Source organism: Natator depressus, chromosome 2 (assembly GCF_965152275.1).
Source record: "Natator depressus isolate rNatDep1 chromosome 2, rNatDep2.hap1, whole genome shotgun sequence".
In the NCBI taxonomy this organism is placed as follows: Eukaryota; Metazoa; Chordata; order Testudines; family Cheloniidae; genus Natator; species Natator depressus.
Genome location: NC_134235.1, coordinates 75,092,274 through 75,118,823, shown reverse-complemented (window position 1 = coordinate 75,118,823; position 26,550 = coordinate 75,092,274). Strand labels below are relative to the sequence as shown.

Genomic DNA, 26,550 nt, shown 5'->3' with positions numbered 1-26,550 from the left:
CCTATGGGCCAAACTCTAACATTAGTTAAAATCAACAAAGGTGACTAGGTATAAATGAGAGCAAAATTTGGTTTATGGGTATAACTTACCACCGGCATAGTCAAGACAATAGTGACTGAACAACTAATTGTTTTAGTACAAGTTGACATTTGAGACCAATTCATTGATTGATCTCATATAAAGACTTCTGGAAAAAAAGAAAATTCCACACAACATACAGAGCTTTAAAAAAGGAATTTTTCATTCTGCATTAGGAATACTATATTTATATACTTTAGCTATTGCCTTTTATTTTCCCCCCAGAAACACTACTTTTGAACAATTATGCACAGCAAAGGCAGACGGGTCTTTCTGTTCTTAACATCCAGTAAACATAGGGACTGATTTTCAGTAAGATTATAGGTGCACACTTATGCATTCCATATATTAAAGTACAATATCAGACATACTCATGCAAGTCCCTGATATATGCACACACATGACTACCTAGGCACCTATCATGTGCATATGCAAATTAAGGATTTTTTCAAGCACATTCTATATTGTGTATGCAAATACAGGCCCAGAATCTTACAGAAAATCAGGAAGATTGTAAGTGTATATTTGCATGCATTTATTTTTTATTGGAATTCCACTATTTAGCACTATAGCCCATGCCTGTCCGAATCTGTAATTGACACTAGCCCAAACTGCCCTTAATCGATGGCTTACTAGGTTTTTTTTAATGTTTGTAGTAATCAAATGGTGAGCAAGTAATTTCAGTGAAAGTTTTCCTCACAGTGTATTCTAGGATAATATTTTTTTGTATTTTCAGACATTTATACAAATACATATGGAGGAGGAGCAGTGGTAACTTCAGGACATGAAGAAACTACAGGGCTCGGAACAGCTGTAGCTTATGGAACAACTAACAGCTATGGGGGAGCAACCGCCTATGGAACAATGGGGAAAAAAGAGTCAATTGGAGGGACATTAAGAGAGTATAGAGAAGGAGGAGTGAATATGGCTTTCTTAGACAGCTACTTCTCGGAGGTAATTTATCTACCTGATTTTTAATATATTTGTCTAGATAATGTCAGATTCTAATTGGATTTACACCTGTGTAACTGACAAGTAACTTCAATGAAATCAAAAGAGTTACATAGTATAAATGGTGTAACTGAGAGGACAATCAAGCCCATTGTGTACATTGATAAGAAAAAAAGGTAATGATAAATGAAATTGCTTTATGTGTTGTTGATATAATACATCTGAATGCTCAATAGCATCCCCAGTTGAGGGATACAGTGAACATTTTCATTAATTGTCAAACTGGTTATTAATATGATTTATCATGGCCTTGGTTAGGATTAGAGCTGGCAGATAATTCGTAGTAACTCATGTATTTGATGAATGTCATCTTTTTTCTGTTTGTGAATTATCTATGACTAGATCATGAAATTCTTGAATATATTTTTTATTCAAAATTGCTCATGAATTTCTTCATCAAATAATGCTTGGTTAGGGCATAGTTCCTTAACTGTGAATATTATCACTTCCCACTGGCTTGTTCTTTTCTTATTGTCTCTGTTCCCAGAATGGATGACTAAGGTAACTAACCAACATGGTATGAAATGCAAATTGTATATTCAAATGTAAAATTCAGTTTGCACAATGTTGATTAGTTACACGAGTCATTTAAATGTGGAACAGAAACAATATCATGGGACTATGTTGTTAGCTAACAACATGACCCTTGCGTCTCAAATGTTATAACTAAATATGCTATCAAAATTTGTTTCTGGTGGATATTTGAACTCACATTTCATTCTTCATAAGTACTTGCCCTAGCGAAAGCTTGAGAGGTTAAATGTTAAAGGTCAGAAAGCAAGCATAAAAGGGTGACAAATACTGAGAAGTAGACATTTTATTAAAAATTCACACAAATATTAAAGGCTAAATTTTCTCACTGGTTTTATCCACTTGTAGTTGTAGTCACCTGTGTTCTGCGGTATTATTACAGTAGGTCACATTCTGCCTGGGAGTTCATGCATGCCAGAAATCTACAATTGGTAGATGACCTACAGGGCACAAATCAGCTGCTTCAGTTCTGGTCCACTTGAAACATTACAGAGGCATAGCTCTGCAGCTCTTCTGCAAGAGGCACAATATCTGGAAGATAATGCACCATGAACAAAGGTTCAGGGGCCTACTTGTTAACAGGCAAATCACAATGATCCCTCCCATTATACCTCAGATATTCAACATCTCTTCCTCCTGTTTTTGACACTAAGGTTTCGTCTACACTACACGCCTTTTAGCAACATGGCCGTGTCCACATGGCCATGATGCTAAAAGTCGGGCAGTGTAAATGCTGTTTGTCGGCACTTTTGCAGACAAATACTTCCACCCCCTACCAGCGGAGTTCACATTGTTGACAGGAGAGTGCTGCTGCTGACGAGCCGTTTACACTGCCACTTGCCACTGCAAAACTTTTGTTTTTTGGGGATGGGGGGGCCTGTGAACGACAAAACTTTTGTCGTTCAATTGGCAGGGTAGACAAGCCCTAAGCCATTAAATTCCTTATGAAAGTCACCAGTATAAAGATTGCTAATATTTGATCTCATCTGATCTACAGAAAAAAGTCAGTCTAATTCTGTTTTCCCTTTTTCTCCTTCAGAAAGCATTTGCCTATGCAGATGAAGATGAAGGCCGACCAGCAAATGATTGTCTACTAATATATGATCATGAAGGAGTAGGTACTCCTGTTGGTTCCATTGGCTGCTGCAGTTTTATTGGAGAAGATATCGATGACACCTATTTAGATACGTTAGGACCAAAATTTAAGACCTTGGCAGAAATCTGTTTAGGCAAAGTCATCGAACCCCTTCCAGGTGTTAGTGCTACCTTTCCCAATATTGAAAGTGATCTAAAGCTGCCACCACCTGGAACTACGATCATCGTTAATGAATCTTCATCTATGCCTCCTACAGTTGGTAGTACAACAGTTGTTACCGAAAACACTTACACATCTGGTTCTACGCTACAGCCTGCAAGGCCTATACCTGATCCTTCGCTCCATGGTAATGTAATGGTGACTGAGACCTACACATCCGGCTCAACTTTTCAACCACCCACACTTAGTGTCGATCCTGTCCGTGCATCAAATGTTGTTGTAACAGAAAGGGTGCTTGCCCCTGCCTCCGCCTCTGATTTGCGCGGCATTCTAGATATTCCTGATCTAACAGATGGGGCAAATGTTGTAGTCACAGAAAGGGTAATTGCACCTGGCTCAAGGTTACCCCCTTCTTTGAGTATCCCTGATCTAGCAGATGCATCAAATGTAGTGGTGACAGAACGGGTGATTAGACCTGCCTCTGGTCTGCCAGGCAGTTTAACTATTCCTTCTGAGCTATCAAATGCACATAATGTGGTTGTTACAGAGAGAGTAGTGTCTGGCCCTGGCATGGGGGGCGTGAGCGGTATGGTGGGCATCAGTGGAATGGGGGGCATGAGCAGCATGACTGGTCAAATGCTTAGCGCTGACACTCATCTTAGCCAGACAGTTGGATCCGTTTCCCCTGGTACATCTCGAAGAAGGGTAACAAAATACAGCACGGTACAGTATGCTAATCAGTAAGGCTTCTATTAGTATATTTTTCTGCAGAGATCATGATTTACACTGAAATTTTTAACTCTTACTAAATATGCCTAAGTATATTTTTATTATTTATAACTAGCAAATAGTACTAAAATTCCTGTGATTCTTATCTGAGTAAGAATCTCGTAAAGCTATCCAGTTTCAAAGTGAAACACAGAAACATTGTCAATGGGGGAAAGTTCAGGTAAGCAACTTTAAATATTTTCTTTTATTATTACAAATGCAGTGCTAAAAACAGATGGTGCTTCCTCTTCCATAGCATGGCTTTTGCATATTGTCAGTGTTAAGAGTGAGAATATCATTCATTCAAAACATCACCCTCCTAATATACATTAGTGAGCTTGCTCTCTATTTCCCTGCCATATTTCTCAGGCAATATGAAAATGGAACAGCACTGGAGCTGTGCTGAAATATTTAGGACCAATTTGAACAGTTAATTTGGTTCAGGAGTAACCGATTTATGCAGAGTCTATCCAGAGCAAAAATTTCATATTGGATATCCATTTCCAATACTTACTCAGCTAAGCTTAAAATGAGCTTAAAATTGGTCCAGGAGAAAGAGCTGAGCATCAGAATGTGTCAGTGAGAAGGAATCACTGTATGTGTATAGTACTAACACGCATGAATTTCATATGGTGCCCATGCTGAGATATTTTATCATATTTATGGCCTGTCATGATATCTTTGGCCTTTATTTAAATTAGGATTAATGGCCCTGTGACTGATTAACTGCCCCTCTCCCGCTCCCAGATGTGGTGTGGCAGTAGTGCAGTGCTGTCTCGGGAAAGGGTCATCGTTGTGACTTTTCAACACAATGTTTAACTAATCACTTTCATTTGCATGGGGTTTACATTGCATGTTGTCACTATACGTTTTACAAAAAGTTACTTATCCTAAGTTATTCCCTTGCCACTAACATAATAGAATGTATAGAAATAGTTACAAGCATATAAATACAGTATATTCTCATTACTCACCACTCCTCTCAGTAAATACCAGAACTTCCATCCTGAAGGGTTTGACTCAAAACACACCACAACTAGTCCATCTGATCTGGTAAGGGTATGAAACTTTTAGTCATGTCTGTGTCTCCACTAAACTTACTACCATAGGCTAATCAGCCATGACTGCTATCCTCAGTGACTCAGGTTTGTTCTTAGTCAGGTTTGCTGCCATCTACTAACCAGAAGATAGTCTCCAATTTCTGGGTATATTCTGAGTATTATATTATATCTTACTAGTTTTCTGCACTAACAAATCACAAGGAAATATCATCTTAGCTTCATGTTCTGTGGGTACAAATGCAGTTTAGTCAAAGTGTTTAATTCTGATTTTGGCAGTAGAAGTCTTTCAGGAGAAGAAAAAACTACTTGAGAAAACATAGCTTTTCTAGCGCACAGTACAGAGATTAGATATTTCATATCATGTCTGTACTTTGCATTGTATTTCGAAAGTGAATTTGAATATGTTAAATGGGAAAACTACATGGAAGTCCTTATGGATTTTATCATCTAAATTAAATTGGGTGTTTAGTTCCTATTTTTCCACAAGACGCCAGCTCAGCCAAAATCTCAATTTGCGTGATACTAAATAAATACAGACAGTAAAAATCTGGCCTCAGATTTCAGCTGATACTAACAAAAAGTTGGAAATCTTTTATCCATTCCTTAGTGCCTCTGTGGATAGCTTACTAATTGCATATATACATCATAGAATACATGAAGCTGAATGAACAAAATACTGAAATATAGTAACCACCTTGTTTCAATTCTGTACCATATGTAAAGTATAGTAACTAGTGTACACAACAATACTTTAGTGTAAATACAATAAAATTATTCATGGGGCTTGTTTTGTCACTAAACTATAAAATCTGTATTTCTTTTCCCTCTTGCTTTGCTCCTTCAATGCTGATGGGTAAGTTATTGAGGAGTTTACGAGAGTTGTATTAGGATAATCACTTGCTCTCTGACATCACTTCCCATGGGTTAAAAGGGAGAAGGAGACTTAGTCACCTACCTAGATTGATTTATCTCATAAGATCTGGACAAAGAGTTTCTGAGCCTGATGTCGTTTAAAGGCTTTTCTAAATTATGCTTGCTGAAATGCAAATTGGCCCACTGTCAAAGACAGTGTGAAGTGCCTTCTGCAGTGACATTACAGCCACAGATACCAGTGGCTTCCTGAAGTTTATCATAAAGCCCAAGGCTGCCTCACAAAAGGGTTCTCCCATGGTATTGTATCCAGCTTCAAACCTCTTATAAAGCCACTTGTTGTGCTATACATATTCTACACATTAATGCTGGTGTAAGTCTCTTAGGACCTGATTCTGCAATCCTCACTCAAGTTGGGTATCACTTTGGTTTTATTGACTTAAATGAAAATTTTCTCCCCAGTAAGTCCTATGTAGTGTGAGTAAGGATTGCAGGATTGTTCATTGAAGCAGGAAAACAGGTTGCTACTGTACACAGGCTTATGGTTTCATGACTGAGTATTGCAAACTATAAAGTTCAGTACAAAAATCAAATGTTGCCTTTTTCACTAACCAAAAAGCTATTATTAACAAAAATGATTTTGATGTAAAAAAGGATTTTTTCCAAAATATCAGTGTTGTGTAAGTATTTTTCTAATCATCTTATGCAAATCAAAAATATTCTTCCCCCCATGATATTCACTAGTTGTAAAATTAGGCTTCAGAAACACTTGCTGCATTCTTTCTTTACCCTGTTGAACAGGAATGTTGTATGATGTATCAGTGTTTGAACTAGCTATAGTCTCTTGCATGTCTAGGAATAGAAATGGTTTTAAAAAAAGGAAAAAATGTTAAAAAACCTGGATCTGTTTGATTATACAGTAGTTGCCTTTCTTTGTTAGTAATAATTTCTGCCAACTCTTTTTAAAGAACAGTAGTTTGATGTTTAGTGAAGTGTTATGAAAGAATATGGTAGTGTAGTTTTTTAACACTTGATTTCCCATGGATCAAGCAGCAACAACATTATTCTCTTTCAAACTGCACTACCAATCCATTTCTGAATATTAATTTCTCTTGCTGTGTAATTTCAGCTTTTAAAAAAAGTTTTGTTAGTAAGATATGGAAGTTTTTAGCTTACTACAAATTGTTGAACAAAAATGTATTTGGAAATGTAAGAAATTATTCAGTTTATTAAAAATTCTGTACAAACACTTTTGCTAGACTTATTATTGCTGGAAATGGCATATAGTTTAATCCTCATTAAGAGATATTTAGTTTAATTTTGCTTTCCTTCAATTATTGTATAAAAGTGTGGTTTCTGCCTCGGTTGTTTAATAATGTTGTTTTATAATGCAACGTAAGGGCTGTTCAAGTTAGAAGGGCAAAACTGAATGCGAATATGTAGATTTCAATCCTGCTGCAAGCCTTTCCCACAAAGTATTCCCGCTAAAGTGTGAAGGGCTTGGAGAAGCAGGTCCACAGCTTTTATATTTGAGCCTGATCCTGCAATTTTACACAGGATGAGCTAAATCCTCAACTGGTATAAACAATGTAATGCCATTAAAGTCACTGGAGCTATGCAAATTTACACCAGCAGAGGATCTGGCCTGGTTACTTCGATTGGAGCACTACCTGCCTTGGAACTGCAGGATTTAACTCTTTGGTCTCATTCCTGCTTCTTTTGGAATAAATAGAATTTTTAATGTTGGGAGTAGGATCGGGCCCATTATTTGTAACTCAAGAAGACTCATGCTTACAGTTTAAAAATGAAGCATATCATTAGAGAGTCTTCCTGTTTTGTCTGAGATAGTATAACCATACTCTTGAAATACTTTCTGCTAATGAATTCCCTAACAGCATAATTTCTTTTATATGTTTAAACTAAATTTTACTTGTTAATAGTCAGCTAATGGCACAGAAATAATAAGATCGAGACAAATATCTATTTACAATATGTCATGCTTTTTTAAGAAGTGCTGGCCAGGAATTTTTGGCCAAAATGTCTTTTGACAAAAAACACAGTATCTGCAAAATTTTCTGCAAGAAAATTTCAATTATGCCAAAATGTTTGGATTTTCAGTCAGAAAAATTGAAATGACATATTTTATTTGCGGTCAGATCAACCTGAATCAAAACATTTTGGTTTGTGTCAGTTCAACATTAATCTGTGTATGTCTGTGTTGATACAGTGCCTCGCATGCCCTCATTTGCCTTTATGAGCCAAGCTCCCTTTCTGGATGATATTTCCTATGATGCCCCACAGTCTCCCTTCTAGCTGAACCATTGGAGTGCATCTTGGGAAATATAGGCCAGCCACGTAGGCCAGCCCATACAAAAGAATAGGAGCATGAGGCACCTACACTACAACTCCCATGAGACACTGCAGCAACTCAGAAAGATACAGTTTAGTGTTGAATCAAGTCAAAATAAAATAAAACAATTCAGTTCGACAAATGGAAACAAAACATTCTGACATTTCTGAATCAATCATTTTCTGAAATTTCCATTCTATGAAAAATGTTTATATTTCAACTTTTCTACTCAATTTGTGACAAAAACAAATTTTGAAACATTGGAATTTCCCATGGGACACAAATTCTGAATTTCAACTAGCACTACTTTTAAAATGTTCTATTTGAAAGTAGTATGGGGTTTTTTTTTTTTTAGAAAAGTACATTTTTTAATTTTTAAAAATCTAATTTAGCACTATATTTTGTTGTTAAATCTTGACAGTCTTTCCTTCAGTATTTTATACAACATTGCAAACAACTGATTTAAATATCTGAGCAACAAGTTCTATCTTTTATTAGTCACTGATCATTTTCAAATATATATTGATAATACAGTGACTTCCCTGGAAAGACTGCAATATAATACAAAGAGAGGTACTGGAACTGGCAACATTTCCCCTTCATTTTCAGTGTACTGAGAAGCTGCCATTACTTTTCAGTGTGGAAGCAAAACAAAGGCATAATAAAGGATCAGCTATGCCCCTTCTCTGCACAAGCAACCCCCATGGAAATCTATGGGAGTTATAGATAGCCTATGGCCCTAAATAATAACACCATATTCCAATTGCACTGAAAACTTATGTTAAAGGAAACAATGACAAAAATATACTTGTGATATTTTCAAAAAACAATCATCTGACCATAAAAAAGTCACTTTCTTGTTGCCGTTGATATTTAAAAGGCCATCAGAGGTATTCTTTGGAAAGGAACATGTAATTCAAGATGCAGTTAAATAAAGTATAAAATGAAGTATTTTATCTAAAAAGCGAAATAAGTACTCTGAAGCTGTTTAACTGACATTTACCATGTAGACTGACTTTTGATATTGATTATGCATTAGCAGATTTATTTGCAAGTAAGTTTGTTTCGCTGATTTTATATGTATTGTCTATTGATTGGCTATATTTTTATACTTTCTCAAAAGCCCTAATAAAGTGATATTAAATACACTGTTTTTGTTGCAGAGTTCTTTTCAGCTTGTTCATTAAAGGTTTATTTAAAGTCATTCAAACTCTAGGCGTAACAGATGGTAATTTTACTCCCATAGTTCACAATCCCACAATGAGTCCTTGTGTATGGAGCCCTCTTGGTTTCAGTGGAGCTCCGCACAGGTGCATGGATCTGTCTGCGTGGAGTTCATGGCTGGATCAGTGCTTTAGGAAGAAAGGGAGGTCTTGTGACCCTGGACTGGGACTCAAGAGACTTGGCTATGCAATAGACTTCTTGTGGGACCTTGGCAAATCACTAAATTTCTCAGAACTCTCAGTACCTTGTCTGTAAAATGGGGATGATAATTAATTCCCTGCTTCTTAGGTTATGTCTACACTGCAATAAAAGACCTGTGGCACTGAGGCCCAGAGCCCAGAGCACTTGACTCAGGCTTGTGGTACTCAGGCTGCAAGGCTAAAAAATAGCAGTGTAGACATTGGGGCTCAGGCTGAAGCCCGGCAAGGGGGGAAGGTCTCAAAGCCTGGGCTGAAGCCCGAGCCCAAATGTCTACATTGCTATTTATAGCCCAGCAGCCTGAGCCCCGAAAGCATGAGTCAATTGACCTGGGCTCTGAGACTCAGCACTATGGATTTTCTTACCCTTAAGGTGTTGTGAGGATAAATGCATTAATGTTTGTATGGTATTCAGGTACTATGGTGCTGAGCATCATATAAGTACCTAGATAGATTTTCCAACCATGTATCTTTCACCATCTGATATTGTAGGCTACTGAACACCTGCTGCAACCTTCAATGCTGAGAATCTACCTTCAGCGCCCACTAAAACCAGTGGAAGTTGAGGGCTGCCAGCACATTTTGTAATAATTCTGTTGCATTCAATTTGTATTTGATAGTTCCACTACTTCAAGCTCAGAAATACAGTGTTGAGCTAGCTTCTAAATTATTTCTGTGGAGTTGAAAGTTTGCCTCATATTGTTCAGTTAACATTACCAATACTACAGTTCTGATGTAAGACAAAAGAACCCTCGGTATTTTTATGAAGCAAAATCAGAACTAATTGATATATAATGGTGCCAAAAATTATTGGATATTAATGTTCTGCCAATGTCATTATTTGGGGTATATATTTTAGTACATTTATTTTACTCATTTAATATATTACTCCACATGTGTTACTATCGTTGCTAATATGACTTATTGAAACTTGAAATATGAACAAAAAGTCCAGCCCCAACATCTTTAATTAGGTAAAATTCCCAGTGAAGTTACGGACCTAAACTGTCAAAAATATTTAAACATCATAAAATAACAAATATGCAACAAAGTACATGTTATCACTGATATTAACCAGAATATCTTGCACTCTACAGCATACAAAGCTGTGAAATCCTGAGAGTCTAGTGACTATGGGTCCATGGTTCTGATCCTGTTCCCACTGAAGACAGTGAAAGCTTTGCCACTAACTTCAGTGGGAACAGAGTGGGAGCCATTTCGGTTTATTTGGTTTTGGGTTGTGTTATTTTCTTTATATTTGCCATTTAAACCAGAATTTATTGTGCATTTACATAAACCAATAAATAGATTGTGAGAGTATGTATCCTGTAATCATTCCACACAGGGAATCTGGCATAAAAATACATGGCATGTTATGTCTGGCAGAACTGTCATCTTGCGACAGATACTATCTTGCTTCAAACTGTTCATGGTATGTAAAAGAAAACTAACCATTTTCATCAGTACAGTAATGTGACATTTCAAAAGGAAATGACACTTCTAAGTATACATATGAATTTATACACACACATACAATTAATTTGGCATCAACTTTTAAAATGTCATACCTCTAAGAAAAGTAATTGGGATGAGGTGTTTTTTTTTTTTTACTAGTTTGATAAAGCCATGTGTAACCAAAAATAGCAGGCTCAGTGTGAGATGGGGGTTGCAGCATTTTATGACATATTGTCTTCTACACACATGCTTTTCAGCTGTGATATGACACAGGCTATGCCATACCACAGACTAGCAGTATCATGGTAAAGACCCAGTAAATCCTTCAAGCTTGAAAGTCCCCTTGACTTCATTAAGCATTCTATTCACGAAGGATTGCACCACCGTCAACAGGTTCAGCAAAATGCATGGGTGTGACAGGCCTCTTGCTTTCCTGTCATGCATTACATAATAAAACAAAATTTTGTTGCACAATGTTGTAATCTGTAGCAATGTTGATTATTTATGGGGCAAGGCTCTTTTTCCCCAATGCATGGCATCTCCAAACCATACAGCTGCTGTTGAGCGTCTCACCAGTTTTCCTTCTCAACAACTGGGCCTTTTTGGTGAGATTAAACTGTAGATGAATCAGACATAATGGATTTCAGGCCCTATACAGAGTGATTTAGGTTTTCCCTTCTGTATCCTTAAAAGGATTTATTTGTTCTTGTATTTAATCCAATTCAACTAAGAGTAAGTTCTGCTACAAAGGGCACAACACTGACCCCTCTCTCCAATACCCTTAAAGGCTTCTGTAGCATCATGGTATTCTCATTCTACACGATAAGAGTTAAGGCATTTTTCAGAGTGCTATTTTCTTCCTCCTCAATCTACTATTTCTCTGATCTAAATCCCTGTTTCTGGAGTGCAGAGTCAGCCACATGAAGCTCCCAACTACTGCTAGCATGAGGAATGTGGAATAAAGCTGAAATCCACCAATCACCAAATCATTCTGAAACCCATCAACAATGTGGTAAAGAACTAACAGGGAAGCACAAAGATGTAGGTGACTATTCTTTCTGTGACTGTCTGTTTTTTGTTTTAGGTTTTAACTCCACGGAGAGAGAGAGAAACCTGGGGCCTGATCCTAAGAAGTGCGGAGCACCCTGAGGTCCTCTCGACTGCAGCTCAGCATCTTGTATGGGTAGGCTCAAGCAAAATTTCAGTGTACATAAAGTAATACTTTCTAGGGGACAGAATGAGTAGCACCTTACTGTATGGGTAGCCCCAGTGAAGTAAATGAGATTTCTTAAGGAGAAAGATGCTACTTAACAAGAGTAAAGAAATCTGGCCCTAGCATAACAAGAATATTGTGGTTTACCAATACCTATAGTTTAAAGTTATTTTGTAGAAAAAACAGAAAAACTTAGCAAGAAAGGAGTCTGGATATTTTATATGTATTTTTAACTGACCATTAGACATTACAGAGCCAAACATCATGCTGTCTTTACAATTTCTTTGAAATCTACCAGTAGTCATGAACTCATTATTCTAATGACAGGTTTCAGAGTAGCAGCCGTGTTAGTCTGTATTCGCAAAAGGAAAAGGAGTACTTGTGGCACTTTAGAGACTAACAAATTTATTTGAGCATAAGCTTTCGTGAGCTACAGCTCACTTCATCGGATGCTGGATGCATCTGATGAAGTGAGCTGTAGCTCACAAAAGCTTATGCTCAAATAAATTTGTTAGTCTCTAAAGTGCCACAAGTACTCCTTTTCCTTTCATTATTCTAATGTTCATCAGGATCCAAAATGCCACCCTTACTCGCACTGGGTAAGATTTTTCAAAAGCACTTAAGTGATTTAGGAGCATAACTCCCATTGAAAATTAATGGAACATGTGCTCCAAAGTAACTTAGACTCTTGAAAAGCCCAGCCACTGAGTAGGATGTTACTCACATGCGTAATCCCATCAAAATTCACAGGAATACCGAGGGTGAGAAAGATTACTGAAAAAGACAGTGTAACTGGGCATTCAGTGAATCATTTACCTAGGAAGTCTTGGCTATTCTATACCACGCTTACAGTTTTTTCTTCTTAACATATTTTATCCTTGATGTTATATCTTTTCTAGTTCATTTCCATTCAGTATTTGCCCAAATAGAGAAAACAGATCAGTTTGTGTTATAAATAAGGAAAGAAAGAAAAGTATGTTGGACAGATGACAACAAAGGAATAATGGTGGACTTTGTGGTTTCAGACATCACCGGATGTAAGTTAATATTTCATTTCAAAGGCTGCACTTACATAAAATGTGAAAAACAATAACGTTTAAAAGTAAAATTCCAACTTTAACAACTGATAGAATGAAATGCTGAGGTTTATGAAGATTTTTATTAGAGAGCATCTCCTGTACACAAAATCTGTCTGATGGCAAATACCCTTTGATAAGTACAGGAATAAGAACCTCCCTGCAATAACAGTTTTTCTCTCTCCTTTCTAGATAATGACAGTATCTTTTCCCTTCATTCTCTGGTAGGACTCCAAAACTTGAAGCCCCTGTTGTGCCTTCATATATTCAGTTTTCATTGTATCTGGTATTTCCTAGGAGTTTAAGCAAACAAATTGGTCAAATTGTATTTCTTATTCAAATTGCAGTGTAATCAAGTTCTTTCAGATGAACTAATGGGGCAAATCATCCCATGGTTAAAAGTGCAGAAGGAAATCTCTTACTGGATCACATCATGAAGATCCACCATGTCACTCTGTCAGGGCACTGGGAAGAGATCCCACTAGAAAAAGCCATGGAGTCTACTGGCAAACGTGGCTGATCCCCAAAGATCTGCAAGGATTCTGGCCTCCCAGTGGCTCTCATTGAAACCACACTATCAGGGACCCCTTCCAGCCACAGCTGCCCCATTGGGGTGGGGTATATAGAAAAGATAAAACAAACCTGAGCTGTATTTACTTTCCCTATAAATCTCTACAGGTTTGAAGAGAGGACAATGTGTGTGGTCCTCCAGCCCCTCTGTTCTCCCTCCCTTTCCCCAAGAGAGGACTCAGACCCACAGAGGACATTCTATATGATCCAGAGAGTGGGTGGAAAGTTGCCCTGGAGACAGATTAATTCCTCCTTTTGCTTGGAAAAAATAGATCCACATATGGGGGCAATCCAGGCCATTATGAGGGATTTGGGTAAGAAAAAATCATAAATTCAGATTACCACAAGGGGTACAAATTTCCTGTTCTCCCAGAAAATATTCAGATAAAGGTCCAAATTCTACCCTAAAATTTTCACCACAGAATTTAGGCAAGAGGATAATTTGGGGTGATTTTGCAGCTCACAATAGTCTCTAGAAAAATCTTGATATGGCTACATTCTACCTAATTGAAAGATAATCATAGAATCATAGAATATCAGGGTTGGAAGGGACCTCAGGAGGTCATCTAGTCCAACCCCCTGCTCAAAGCAGGACCAATCCCCAACTAAATCATCCCAACCAGGGCTTTGTCAAGCCTGACCTTAAAAACTTCAAGGGAAGGAGATTCCACCACCTCCCTAGGTAACGCATTCCAGTGCTTCACCAGCCTCCTAGTGAAAAAGTTTTTCCTAATATCCAACCTAAACCTCCCCCACTGCAACTTGAGACCATTACTATAATGGATCTCTCTGTCCTCCACATTTGTACTCTCCAATCCTTAAAAGGAGATAGGAGTTAGGAGAAAGAATTTCAGACTAACTGCACAACTTCCAATGCTATCTACCTTCAGACACTGTTCTTTGCCTACTATTCAAATATGCCTTTTGGAATGGACAGCTTGGTTTCTGTAGTCCGTTCTGATGTGGAGCTACTGGGATATGTGAATGAAAAGCTTGCCATGCAAGTATCAGTATTTAATAGCCTTGGCATGGGACATTACAGGGATTTTTGCTTCAACTAAATGCCGGCTATTATGTACTGCAAAGGAAAAGAATGATCAACACTGTGCTCCTGTCTTCCCTTCAGACCACCTTCATTTCCTATAGATAGCTGTGTTCCCTAAGGAATAGCTTCCCTGTAGTTAACTCAGGTAATTGCCACTCAGGTCTGAGCACCTGAGTTAGCTTAGCCCAGGTGTGAATAGCCACACTGCAAAGTCCTACCTGAGTTACTGTGTCCTCACTGGTGCTGCATTCAACCATGTGTGTCACTAGGATTTTGGGGGGCATATCCTGTGTTTCTTTTGTGCTGCAGTAAGCTGAATCACTCTATCATTTTTTCCCAGTGAATAGTGGGAGAACTTATCTGACTTTTGGGGCACACAGGAAGGAATCTTGAGAAAGTACTAGAAAACTATCAGCACCTGAGTGGTTTAGTGTGCATCTTTACTGCCAAATGGACAGGTTACCAGCCCAACTGAAAGTGGAACCCAAGTTCTTGCCTTCATCCTCAGCCATGTAAGTTAGCCGGTGTTGAAAGCACCACTTACCTTGAGTGAGACATTTTTGTGTGTGGAACAGAGGGGAAATAAGAGCAACACCAGTGTAAGAACCCAGGCTAACTGCAATGAAGACATATCCTAAGAGTTCAAGCAATTCCCAGGCTAATTCACTTGACACTATGTGATATGCCCTCTCAAAATCTGTACAACACTTGCACAGATCTCCTCCTTGAACAAAGCATTCTGTTGCATTCAATTTGCATTTGATAGTTCCAAAGAGTGTTGTCTCAGAGTGAAGAACTGATCAGCACTTATGTCTCATTCAGAAGTAGACTTGATTTTCATGTAGTCTTTCACTCAGCTGTCTTTCCCTTTTTCCTCAGCTCTATTGCAAGAACACCAACTCTCTAACCTCTTGATTACTAATACTTTTGTCGGTCTCTCGTCCCCTTTTCCAAACTTACTATACAATGAAAATATTATTGCTTGTTTCCAAGCCTTAGGCATTTTTTCCTGATCTCTAGGTACAATTTTTTCAAGTCCCGTGCCTTTGGCCAGGTATATACTAGAAAAGGATTTCTGATAAATCTATACTGGTATAACTATACCAGCAAACACTCTTAGGCTAAAGCAGTTTATACTGGTAAAAAGTGATTTAGGTAGTATATCTTATACAGGTTTGGTGACCGTAATAAGGTATACCAGCAAAAAGATTTTTATATCAGTATAATTGTGCCTAAACTAGGGTGTTAGCCAGTGTAGAAATGTCACAAAATAATCACCCCTCCTCCAACCAACATTGCTACACTGGAAAAAGTTTCTAGCATAGACATGGCCTTTAACAGTAAGGGGGAAATCCTGCTTCAACTGGAGTCAATAGCAAAATTCTTATTGACTTCAATGCGAGCAGTAGTAATTTCCTCCCCTATTCAGGCTGCAATTTGTTTGCAAAAGCTGTTTATTGAATAACTACAAAGAGTGAACTGATCTGTAAATATCAAAGTCTGTTTGTGAATGATTCACAAACAGAAAAAAGGGATTGATTCACAACATATATGTCTATCAATAGCTTTAATTTAGCTTACTCCTTCCAATGTCTGGCTACCCTACCTGAGCTTACCCATAAAGAGCATCACTGTGTACTTTAATGAAAGACGTTTTAGATAACATACAAATCCATATCAAATGAGCTGTGTTGTAGAGTGGATTGAAACAACAAATGAATTGTTCTGCCACTCTCTTTTCTGTGCAGTGGAAGGGCCTTTCTTTTTCGGATTTTGGTACAATGTCAGAAACCTGTGTTAAAGACAAGAATTTTGTCAGGTTGTAACAGCTTTGCCAAGCAAACAGGTCACTTGTTCAACATGCCAACTGAAATGTGTAATTAGAACTCACATAATTTAAATGAATTATAGTTAAGCAACTTTGCTATACAAGGGAACAATCAGTTTTCTATTAACACTCCTGCACAGGGACTGCACACTTCCTTTCCTATATCCATGCTGCCCAAGCAAAAGCCCGATTCAAAATTCATTGAAATCAATGCGAATCTTTCCAGTGGTTTCAGTGGGCTTTGGATCATGCCATGAAAGCCAAGTTCTGCATTTGGCACCCTGTTCTGTAGTATCTCCCTACAGCGTCTCCCTGAATTAGAGGTAAAATTTTCTAGAATTATCAACAGCATTCCCTTTGCAGCCTGCCATAATCACGGAGCCCAAAGGATCAGAGTATGGCACAGCTGCTGACATCTAGCTACTATCCATTGGTGCCACAAAATACAAGGTTGACAAAGAAAAGGAGGAGGAAACGGACAGTAATTATGACAGAGAGAACACAGAATAGGGACGGGAAGAAAGTTAAGTGGGAAAGAAAGGAGACAGAGATTGAGTTTGAGAAGAGGTAGAACAGAAGGAGGAGGGAAATTATTCCAGCCAGTGAAAGGGAAATAAACACCCTGAATTTATTAAAAAGATCTGAATAGAGGAGACACAGAAGGGATCAACCAAATACAGTTTATGAACACAGAAGAATCAGAAGCATTTTTGTATGTGTCCAACTATAATCTGTTTAGTAGAAAGTAATGACACTGAACCACTCTTCCCTGTCTGTACTTTATACTTCTCAACCAATATTCTCACATAGACCCAAACCCTGTAAGCTCTTAAGCACAGGCATAACTTTGTAATTAATGGGGTTACGCCTGCTTAAAGTTAAACATGCTTAATGGATCAGGGCCTTAATATGAAAAGTTTTTCTCTTAATCCTTGATAATAAATAAATAAATAAATAATAATAAATTTTATACTTAGCCCTTACATACCATTTTCTATCAGTAACTCACAAATCACTTTACAAAGGAAATCAGTATCATTATCCCATTTTACAGCTGGGGAATCTGAGACACAGAGGTGTAATATTTAAACTCAATAGGTGTTAAAATTAATGGTAGTTAGAAGCGAATTCTTGTGCAATTCTGTGAAATCTGGGCAACGCCCTTTAATTGCAAAATTCTTGAACAGATCATTGACAATAGTCACAAGAACTGTGTGGTAAGAATTTTAAAACAATGGACCAGGGTGGAGTGTGATTTTAAGACAATGAAAAATATTCTCATATTATCTTAATATGACATACAATGAGCTCGGAGCATTTCATCACAGATAGACACTGGATTTCCTGCTGTAGATGAAGTGAGCTGTAGCTGACGAAAGCTTATACTGAAATAAATTGGTTAGTCTCTAAGGTGCCACAAGTACTCCTTTTCTTTTTGCGAATACAGACTAACACGGCTGCTACTCTGAAACTTGTTAAATACTGTACCTGTTCCATTTAATTCAACAACTTGATTTTAAAAAATTATAGATGATTGTCAAGTCTTTGGTTTCAACACTTTTAAAGGCATTATAACAGATTTTCATTGATTTCATAAGGAAGTAGGTTGGACCCTGGATGTTTTAATCTAACCTCTCCCCCACTCCCTTCTTCCCTACCCCAAAAAAAGAAATTAATCATATGCTAAAATTGTTACTGTAGCTTTACTCAGCATGAAATGAGACTGGCACTCATGAGTGATCACATGAGAATGTTTCACTGGAAGTACACAGGTCTCATTACTGTCACTCAGAAGATGGCACTGGATGTGCTCATAATAAATACTGTAATACTGTGACTTATTACAAAAATAATATATTTTTATGAAATTGTGTATTTGTTGTTCAATCTATATGAAGAAAATTATATGGATGTTTAAACTTTTAGAAAGGAATAGCAATTTAGGGCCTGCTCCAATGCTCATCAAAGTACAGTAGAACCTCAGAGTTACGAACACCTTGGAAATGGAGGCTGTTTGTAACTTTGAAATGTTCATAACCCTGAACAAAATGTTATGGTTGTTTTTTCAAAAGTTTACAACTGAACATTGACTTAATACAGCTTTGAAACTCTACTATGCAGATGAAAAATGCTGCTTTTAACCACCTTAATTGAAATGGAACAAGCACAGAAATAATTTCCTTATCTTGCAAATCTTTTTTTTTCAACTTTCCCTTTATCTTTTTAGTAGTTTATGTTTAACACAGTACTGTATGGTTTTTCCTATTTTTATTTTTCTATTATTTTTTTTGTCTCAGCTGCTGCCTTATTGTGTACTTATGGTTCCAAATGAGGTATGTGATTGACTGGTGTGTTTGTTACTCCGCACTTCTCCTGTAATTGGAAAGACTTACACTATCTTCCATGGACTGTGAATGGGGCTTGGTCATTTGTAGATTTCAATAACAAACAGGGTGTTATGCAAAGAAACTCAGCCTGAGCTGAGCTCAGCTTTGGAGCACTTCCGTATTGTTTTTCAGCATGTTTGAACTTTGAGCCTATACCAGCTAGCAGAAGGATACAAGCACCTGTATCCTTGTATAGTTTACCTGTATCATGTATAAACTGATTTCCTGGGCCATAATTGCAGACCAGTTTTAGAGCTAACGTTAGTAAAAGTGCTGAGATTCTATTTTAAACATTTGTAATTCTTGAATGAAAGAAGCAAAATAAGTGCAAATTATTGTAATTTTTAAGGTGTATACCATGTCTTGGAGAACAGGACTTAAGCCCTTAATATTATCTATATTTTTAATTGTGTGAGTTAAAGGTAGATTCAAAGCTCTGGGTATATTATGATTGACAGCCTAAGAGCACCAGCATCATTACAATGTAAATGAAAGTGTCTCATTATATCAAAGATCGGTAAGGAAAGCTGGGAGGGCTAGTTTATAGCATATATCGGTGAAATTGAATGGATGGTCATGTGGTGAAGGGACTGGGCTGGAAACAGATAGATGTGAATTTAGCTCCTGGATCTGCCAGATGTCAAATGTGAACTTGGGAAAGTTACCTCCATGCAATAGGAATAATATTTTCCTATCTTAAAAGGAAGCTGATATACAGTTAAATTCATAAAAATGTTTAGGTATGTCAATAATGAGTGCTATAAAAATGATAAACAAGAAATCAGGAAGCTCAGCATTAGTGGTAATTGAAAGTATTTGCAGGAGCTTTGACTGACCTATGTGAATGTTATAAGCATCACAAGAGCAGGTCTGGCAGAAGGAAGTTTCTGGGAGCACAGATTCCACATACTCCCTGGCTCTAGTGGCTGATCTTTCTCTGGCTGGACTCTGGGGGACAAGAGTTACTGCTGCTCCCTGGCAGCTCACTATTCCTGCATCTGGCACTACTCCTACAAAGGCTTATGCATGTGAAGTCAGTGAGATTACACAAACGAATAAAGTTGCACACTTGACTAAGTGGTTGCAGGACTGGGGCCTCAATACTTGACATTGGTCTATTATTTTTAATTGATTTTAAATGGAAATGAGAAGGTTTCACTTTATTTTAATGCAGAAATTATTTTGATTAGTTGTAGAAATGTATTCCACTAACAAATGGCCCTAACAAATAATTAGCACTTGCATCAAGGTTCCACTTGGCTACATTGGAGAGCACAAAAAATTACCAAAAATTTTTGTAGTAGTCTATTAATCTGCAAATGAATGAGCTTTCCTTACAGATCTTTGACATGAGACACATTCATTTACATTATAATGATTCTGGAACTCTTAGGCCGTCAGTCATAATATACCCAGAGCTTTGAACCTTGGTATAGCTCACCCAATTAAAAATACTGTATATACATCATATTAAGGGCTTCAGTCCTATTCTCCACTGCACACCTTAAAATTATAATAATTTCCACTTATATTGCTTCTTTCATTCAAGAATTACAAAACTTTAAAATAGGATCTCAGCACTTTTACTAACATTAGGTAAGGCTCAAAGCATGTTTGTGAGGAACAAAACCATTAATGCACCCATTCACAAGTAGCTACGCTTCAGCATAGAGAAGTTATGTTCCTTGACCAGTGAGACTGTTACCCGGGGCAGAGCTAGGAATATAACACTGCAGCCACTGCACTTGGACATGTGGTGTCACTGATTTTTTTCTAAGCAGCAATATGATGTGCATAGAAAGGCAGCAGCAATTTCTATCTCACTATTTCCTAAATCAACAAAAGTGAAGACATTCTGAGGTAATGCTGGTTCTCTGGCCTTAACTTACCATTTTGTGTATAACTATTGCAGTTGTTTCAGATGGAGTTATTTACGGAGATGCTGTATGTACAATGCAAAATGCTCCTGGGTGGCTATTCCTCTGAAACAGTCCGAATTCTGTTCATGCTTTTACAATTGGTTGCTTCAGAAATGATGTGAAAAGGTATTTACCACAATTGAACCTGACGTAATCAATGCTAATTTATCAGCATCTATTCGCATAAAGGCGTCCAATCCTTGTAAAAGTAGGAAGCATGCTTACCTTAATTGTCCCGTCGGAAATCATTAGATTCTGGACTGCTCGGTGGTAATTAATCAGGTGGTGTTGAGCAGAGAGCAGTATCAGAAAGGGATCCAAAGGAAACGGCTTGCAGGGTATGGAACACAGATTAGGAGCATCATCAACATTGGCAGGCTGTCTTGGATCAATTCTTCTTACTACTTTTCCATGAGTCCATGTTTTCCCTGGGAAGCCGCATTCCTCATTAATGAAGGCTGCTCTTTGTGAAACGATTGGCTGTGAAGCACACTCCGCTTGCTATGACTTGTGGTGTTCTTTCGGGCGGGGGGGGGGATGGAACGAGCCTTCCCTATATCTGAAACCCTCATACAAACACCTGTTCAGCCCAAACCTGCCCAGAGACAAAAGCATGACTATGTGTGAAGAATCCTTTGGGAAAGCTACCCCGCAGCGAGTGGGGCTAAGCCTTGTGGCGTGAGAAGCAGACGCACGTAAAAATCAAAGATCAACATAGAAAACAAGTATGTTTATTAGAGAAACTCGGTACTGACAAGGGTGGGGATATATAGATATATATTTGCCCAGATCCCCATCGGAAAAAAAGTAGCTGCAATATAAAAACAAAACAAAAGTTTTAATAAAAGTTCTCGCCCTAGAAAAAAATCCAAGGAGCGACCAGGCCTAGAGGATAAACAACCCCCCGATCCCGGTCAGTGGTCCCTCCAGGACGGGAGGGAAGTATTGCGCCTGCCAAGGCTGTAGCTGTTGGGTGAAGGAACAGAGTCGGCCAGCGTCCAGGGCTGGCCCATGCTGTTCCCTTCCAGGAGCGCTGCGATGTGCGTGGCAAGAAACCGAGGAGCGCCCCGGGAAACGGGCCAGGGCTCGCTGGGACAGCGGGGCCTTTCCCAGGTAAGTGGCTGCGTTGCCTGTGGCTGGCGCTTCCACAAAACACCCCCATTCGTTCCCCGCTCCGCGCCCCCCCGCCGTCGGGCGCAAGGGGCGGCTGTGGCACAGCCAGCGCTTGAGTTCACAGGCGTATCGCCGGCAGCTTGGACGTTGTCTCTTCCCGGCCTTATTTGTGTCTTCCCCGGACAGAAGCCCGAGGAGCGGTTCCCACCGGGCTCGGCTGCGCCGCGCGGCGAAGGGAAACTCGTTCCCACCGGGACGCTGCGGTCTCTTGAAGCGGCGGCGGCGGCGGCTGCTGAGGGGGCCGGCAGCTTCCAGCCCCTGGCTCCGGTTAGTCCGCAGCCAGGAGGGAAGCAGGGCGGCCGCTGCCCCTCCCCCTGCCCCGAAGGGGCCTGGGAGACGTCACCTCCCCGCTCCCCCCTCCCAGCCCTGCCTCAGAGGAAGGCGGGATTCACCTGCCCCCTCCCCCCAGGTGTACAAATGTCAGGCCAGCCGCCCCGCGCGCCGCACTCCGCCCCTCCGCGCGCCCGTCCCAGCCCCTCCGCGGCTCCCGCGTGCCGGCTGCCTCAGCGGGCGGGGGAAGGAATCCCGCCCCGGACCGAGTCCCGTCCCGGGGGGCGGCCGCTTTGGGCACAGGGCAGCGGGGGAAAGCGGGCGGGCGACTCGGCCATGGCGCGGGTCCCGGGACCCGGACGGCTGGAGGCGCTGCTGCTGCTGCTCGTCACGGTGAGTCCGCAGCCCCGCGGGGCTGCGTGGGTCGGGAGGCGGCTCTGCGGTCACGCAGCCCGGCCGGAGAGGCGGTGGGGGGCGAGCGGGGCGTAGCTGCCGCGCGAGAAGCGCCTCACAGGATTGCACGGGGCCGAGGGCGACGTGGACCTCTTCCCTCCCGCCACGCCCGGCCCGGCCCGCAGCCGCGCCGCGCCTCGCCCCGCAGCCTCGCCTCGCCCCGGCGGGCTGTTCTTGCCTTCAGACAGCAGCGGCGGTAATGGCGGGCTGGGAGCCCCCAGGCGGGAGCCCTGCTGGGGGGGGGGGGGGGGGACATTCTCAGCGCTTCGTTACTGTCGGGTTTTGCACCTGTACTGAGATGTTTAGGTGTTGTGTTTTTTTTAAATAGTTGCTGAGTAGCCTGGGGTGCGTCTAGGAATGTGCCGGGCGGCGGGCGCGGTTCTTTTACTCTGTCTTCCAGCTGTTAAATGTGACCATTCCCACCCCTCACCCTGGCGGGTCTGCCTTGAGTGTTTGGACAGGACTCTTAACCCAGTGCCAGGTCTCAGAGGGGTAGCCCTGTTAGTCTGTATCAGCAAAAACAAGGAGTCCTTGTGGCGTCTTGGAGACTAACCGATTTATTTGTTGGTTTATTTTTCTCTCCATGCATCTGATGAGGTGGGTGTTAGCCCATCAAAGCTTATGGCCAGATAAATTTGTTAGTTTCTAAGGTGCCACAAGGACTACTCCTTGTTTTAACCCAGTGAGGCTTCCATAACCTTGTCAGTTCTATTGGTTTTGTTTTCACCTATCTTGAGCGGATACTGCTAAGTTAAACGGAACTTTCCAAATAAGGAACTCCTTTTACTGACATTATTAATAATCTTAGATTTTTTTAAAAAATTCTCTTAATAAGATAATGTACTCTTCAGCCGGCTGTTTATAGTCCGAGCTGGTTGGAAACATAATTGCCATCCTATGGAAACTTTTGGGGTTGTGGTGGGAGGAGGGAAAATAATCCTGCGTTGGGATGAAAAGTCAAAATTTCAAAAAATGTCATGGAACTGCCATGGGACTGCGCAGCCCATCAGGTTAGGAACTGGGTCAACTGGCCTCCCTGCCAGTCTCCCATTAAAAGTTTTGATGCAATTGGTACATTCCTATGGAAGATTTTGCTTCCATTGAAATCTTCATTTTCAAATGGAAAACTGTTCAGCTGAAATGTTTTTGACCCATGCCATTTATAGTTTCCTAAGCTTCAGACAATAACAGCAAACTATAGGGACACAGTCAACTTTAAACAATCACCTTTGTTGGAAAATATTTTATTCACTGTTGTAAGAGTTACAATGGGTGAACTTACAAATTTTAACTGGTTTGAAGTTTTCACTAGTTGTACCAGTATTCCCGATCGTGCAGGGGGATCCACATGTGTGGCCCCGTGCTCTGATGCACAGACCATTGGCCTTTGCTAAACTAGGAAAAGGGTGCTTTTTCTCAGTTGAGTTAGCTCAAGCCTAGGCAGGACCATAGGCTATAACCCAACTTGTTAGAAATCAAGCTAATGGTGCTAAATTATGTCTACATTAGTGTCAGATGGGATATTCCATCAAATAAAGCTAGCTCAATTGAAAAAAACACCTTTTTTCCTAGTGGTCCATCTGAGCAAATCCGATTGGAAGATCAGGGTCATTTTATAATATTTTAAATTTATTATGTATAAAGAAGGTATTGAAAGGTTTAAATTCTACATGTCCTCTACCTTAGAAATATCAGGAATGTTCTCTCTTCTCTTGCCTGGTTTGCTGAAGGTATCTTTGGAGAACTGGAAATAATGGGAGATTTCTTAGCTCTTAGTTAAAGAGGCTGGTGTGTTGAATCTGTAACAAAGAAATCTTTTCTTTCAACATTTTGTGTCTCATCTGAGTCAGTGAGGACTAAACAAAAACAAGAGTTTTAAGGAGTGGCTAAATTATGTTCCCAAAACATTTGTTCAAGTTTCACAATCATGACATCACAGGTATCAAGGAAGTGAGAGAAGGCAAGGTATCCACAGAGGGTTTTGTTTGTTTACAAAAAACAGAATGACAAGATGTGACTCTCCAATGTGAAAAACATTTGGTGGGGCAAACTTTCAGGCCTTCTTCATACATCCCAAGGAAGCAAATCTGGGCTCTTTCCTTCCCTGCCTTTTGTTTTTAACTTTGCAGGGCAAAGTTAGTTTTGTAAAAGATAGTTTTTACAAATTTTAAGTTTGGCCTCATGCTGTCTCTTTAATAATATTAGTTTCTGTCACACTGACTTGTAGTGGAAATAAAATGTGGTGACTAGGTTGTCCCCTTCTGTGATGAAAGCCATGGGAAGAAACTATTTGCAAAGAAATCCTTGTGGAGATTTTTCCCACAGCATCCTGTCAGGAGCAGTGTTTTCTCCCCAAACCCATAGAAAAGTATCATGCAGCCTGATGGATTTCCCCAAGTTTTTCACAGTTGTAGGGTGACATGTGGGGGGCCAGGACTGTCTGCTTGGAGGCCCTGAACCTCTTCAGGATCTCTGGTCCCTGGCAGCCTGCCCACCTCACTCCTTGGCAGCCTAGCTCCACTGGACTCTCTCTTTGGCACAGTAGCTCCCAAAGACTACAGGCGGATCTACAGAAAAGTTAATACAGTCCTGCATACCCCATGTCAGTCAACAAGGTGTTAACGATAGTAAAATTTGGCCCCAAATAAAGATTTCAGAATTTGGCTACTAGAAGTGATTGGAGCTATATTAACTTTTTGGGCATCTTCTGTAGGGCTGGATGGAGGATGATGTGCATCAGTCCTCCTCTGTGCCCTTGGCCAGCCCTGTCTCTTCTTACCAGCAGTGTACAGTCCCTGCAATAACTATCGTGAACAGGTTAGATAAACATCTGTCAGGTATGGTCTAGGTGTACTTAATTCTGCCTCAGCACAGTGGGGTGGAGATGGCCATCCCTTCCAGCCCTATGTTTCTATGATTTGGTTTCCCTGGCTATGCAGTGCCCCAAAGGATGGGGAGAAGTGGCATGTAAACAGAACCAAAGCTTCACACACCAGTCAGCAGAGCGTGCTAGCCATGCAGCAGACAGATGAGTTCTCTAAACCCACGTAAGAGTGTAGCAGAGAGAACATTCCCCTTATACGGCATAGAGCTTGTTCCAGTTTGCTGTGCATCATCTTATCCCCAATAAAGGGATGCACCTAGATGGCCCTTTGTATGTCGAAGTTGGGGCTAGATTCTGATCTCAGAAACATCAGTGTGAATGGGGAGTAACTTCACCACAGTTAAGTATATTGGCACTGCCACCCAAGTAACTTTGGAGGAGTAAGTCTGTATTAACACCAGTGTAAGTGTACCTCTACACTTGAGCTAGAGGTGTAATTTCCAGCTCAGGTAGATATATGCACGCTAGCTTTGATTGCGCTAGCATGCTAAAACTAGAAGTGTAGATGCAGAGGTGTGGGCAAAGAGATGGGCTAGCCACACAAGTAAGTACCTAGGGTTCCATGCAGGATTGTACTCAGGGCAGCTAGTCCATCCTATCACCTGCGCTGCTGTGGCCACACTTCTGCTTTAAGTGTGCTAGCTGGATCAAAGCTAGTGTGCGTACTTCCGCCCAAGCTAGAAATCGCACTTCCAGCTCCAGACATACCTTAAATGAGATCAGACTCTGACTCATGGTGTTTAAATAGAGGGCTTTGTTACAAGGGTGGAGTATACTCATTCTCATACTCCTGAATAGATAATTTTTCTGTTAGCAATTCCCCAGGAAATAATTCTGAGCTTCTGAGTCCACCAATGAAGCTTGAGAACCACCAATGGCAGGTGGTTAAGTGAAAGGCCTTCAGGGATTTCCCTAGAAAATATGCTTCTGTT

At 40.1% G+C, this 26,550-nt stretch overlaps 2 protein-coding genes and 1 long non-coding RNA gene across 3 annotated transcripts in view; 2 read left to right on the top strand and 1 right to left on the bottom strand.

The window, feature by feature from the left end:
• The window catches only part of LOC141981436 (desmoglein-4-like), a 33,469-nt gene extending 29,850 nt beyond the window's left edge, over positions 1–3,619 (top strand). The window contains exons 15-16 of the mRNA XM_074943110.1: positions 815–1,032; positions 2,660–3,619. Coding sequence (XP_074799211.1) covers positions 815–1,032; positions 2,660–3,619 — 1,178 coding nt within the window. The remainder of the gene's footprint in view (positions 1–814; positions 1,033–2,659) is intronic.
• LOC141981437 (uncharacterized) overlaps positions 1–21,348 on the bottom strand; it is a 69,707-nt gene extending 48,359 nt beyond the window's left edge. Inside the window, exon 1 of the long non-coding RNA XR_012637775.1 lies at positions 21,064–21,348. This is a non-coding gene — a long non-coding RNA (uncharacterized LOC141981437). The remainder of the gene's footprint in view (positions 1–21,063) is intronic.
• Positions 21,349–22,619: 1,271 nt separating this feature from the next.
• The window catches only part of DSG2 (desmoglein 2), a 43,344-nt gene continuing 39,413 nt past the window's right edge, over positions 22,620–26,550 (top strand). The window contains exon 1 of the mRNA XM_074944454.1: positions 22,620–22,674. The gene's annotated coding sequence lies outside the window, so the exon portion shown is untranslated. The remainder of the gene's footprint in view (positions 22,675–26,550) is intronic.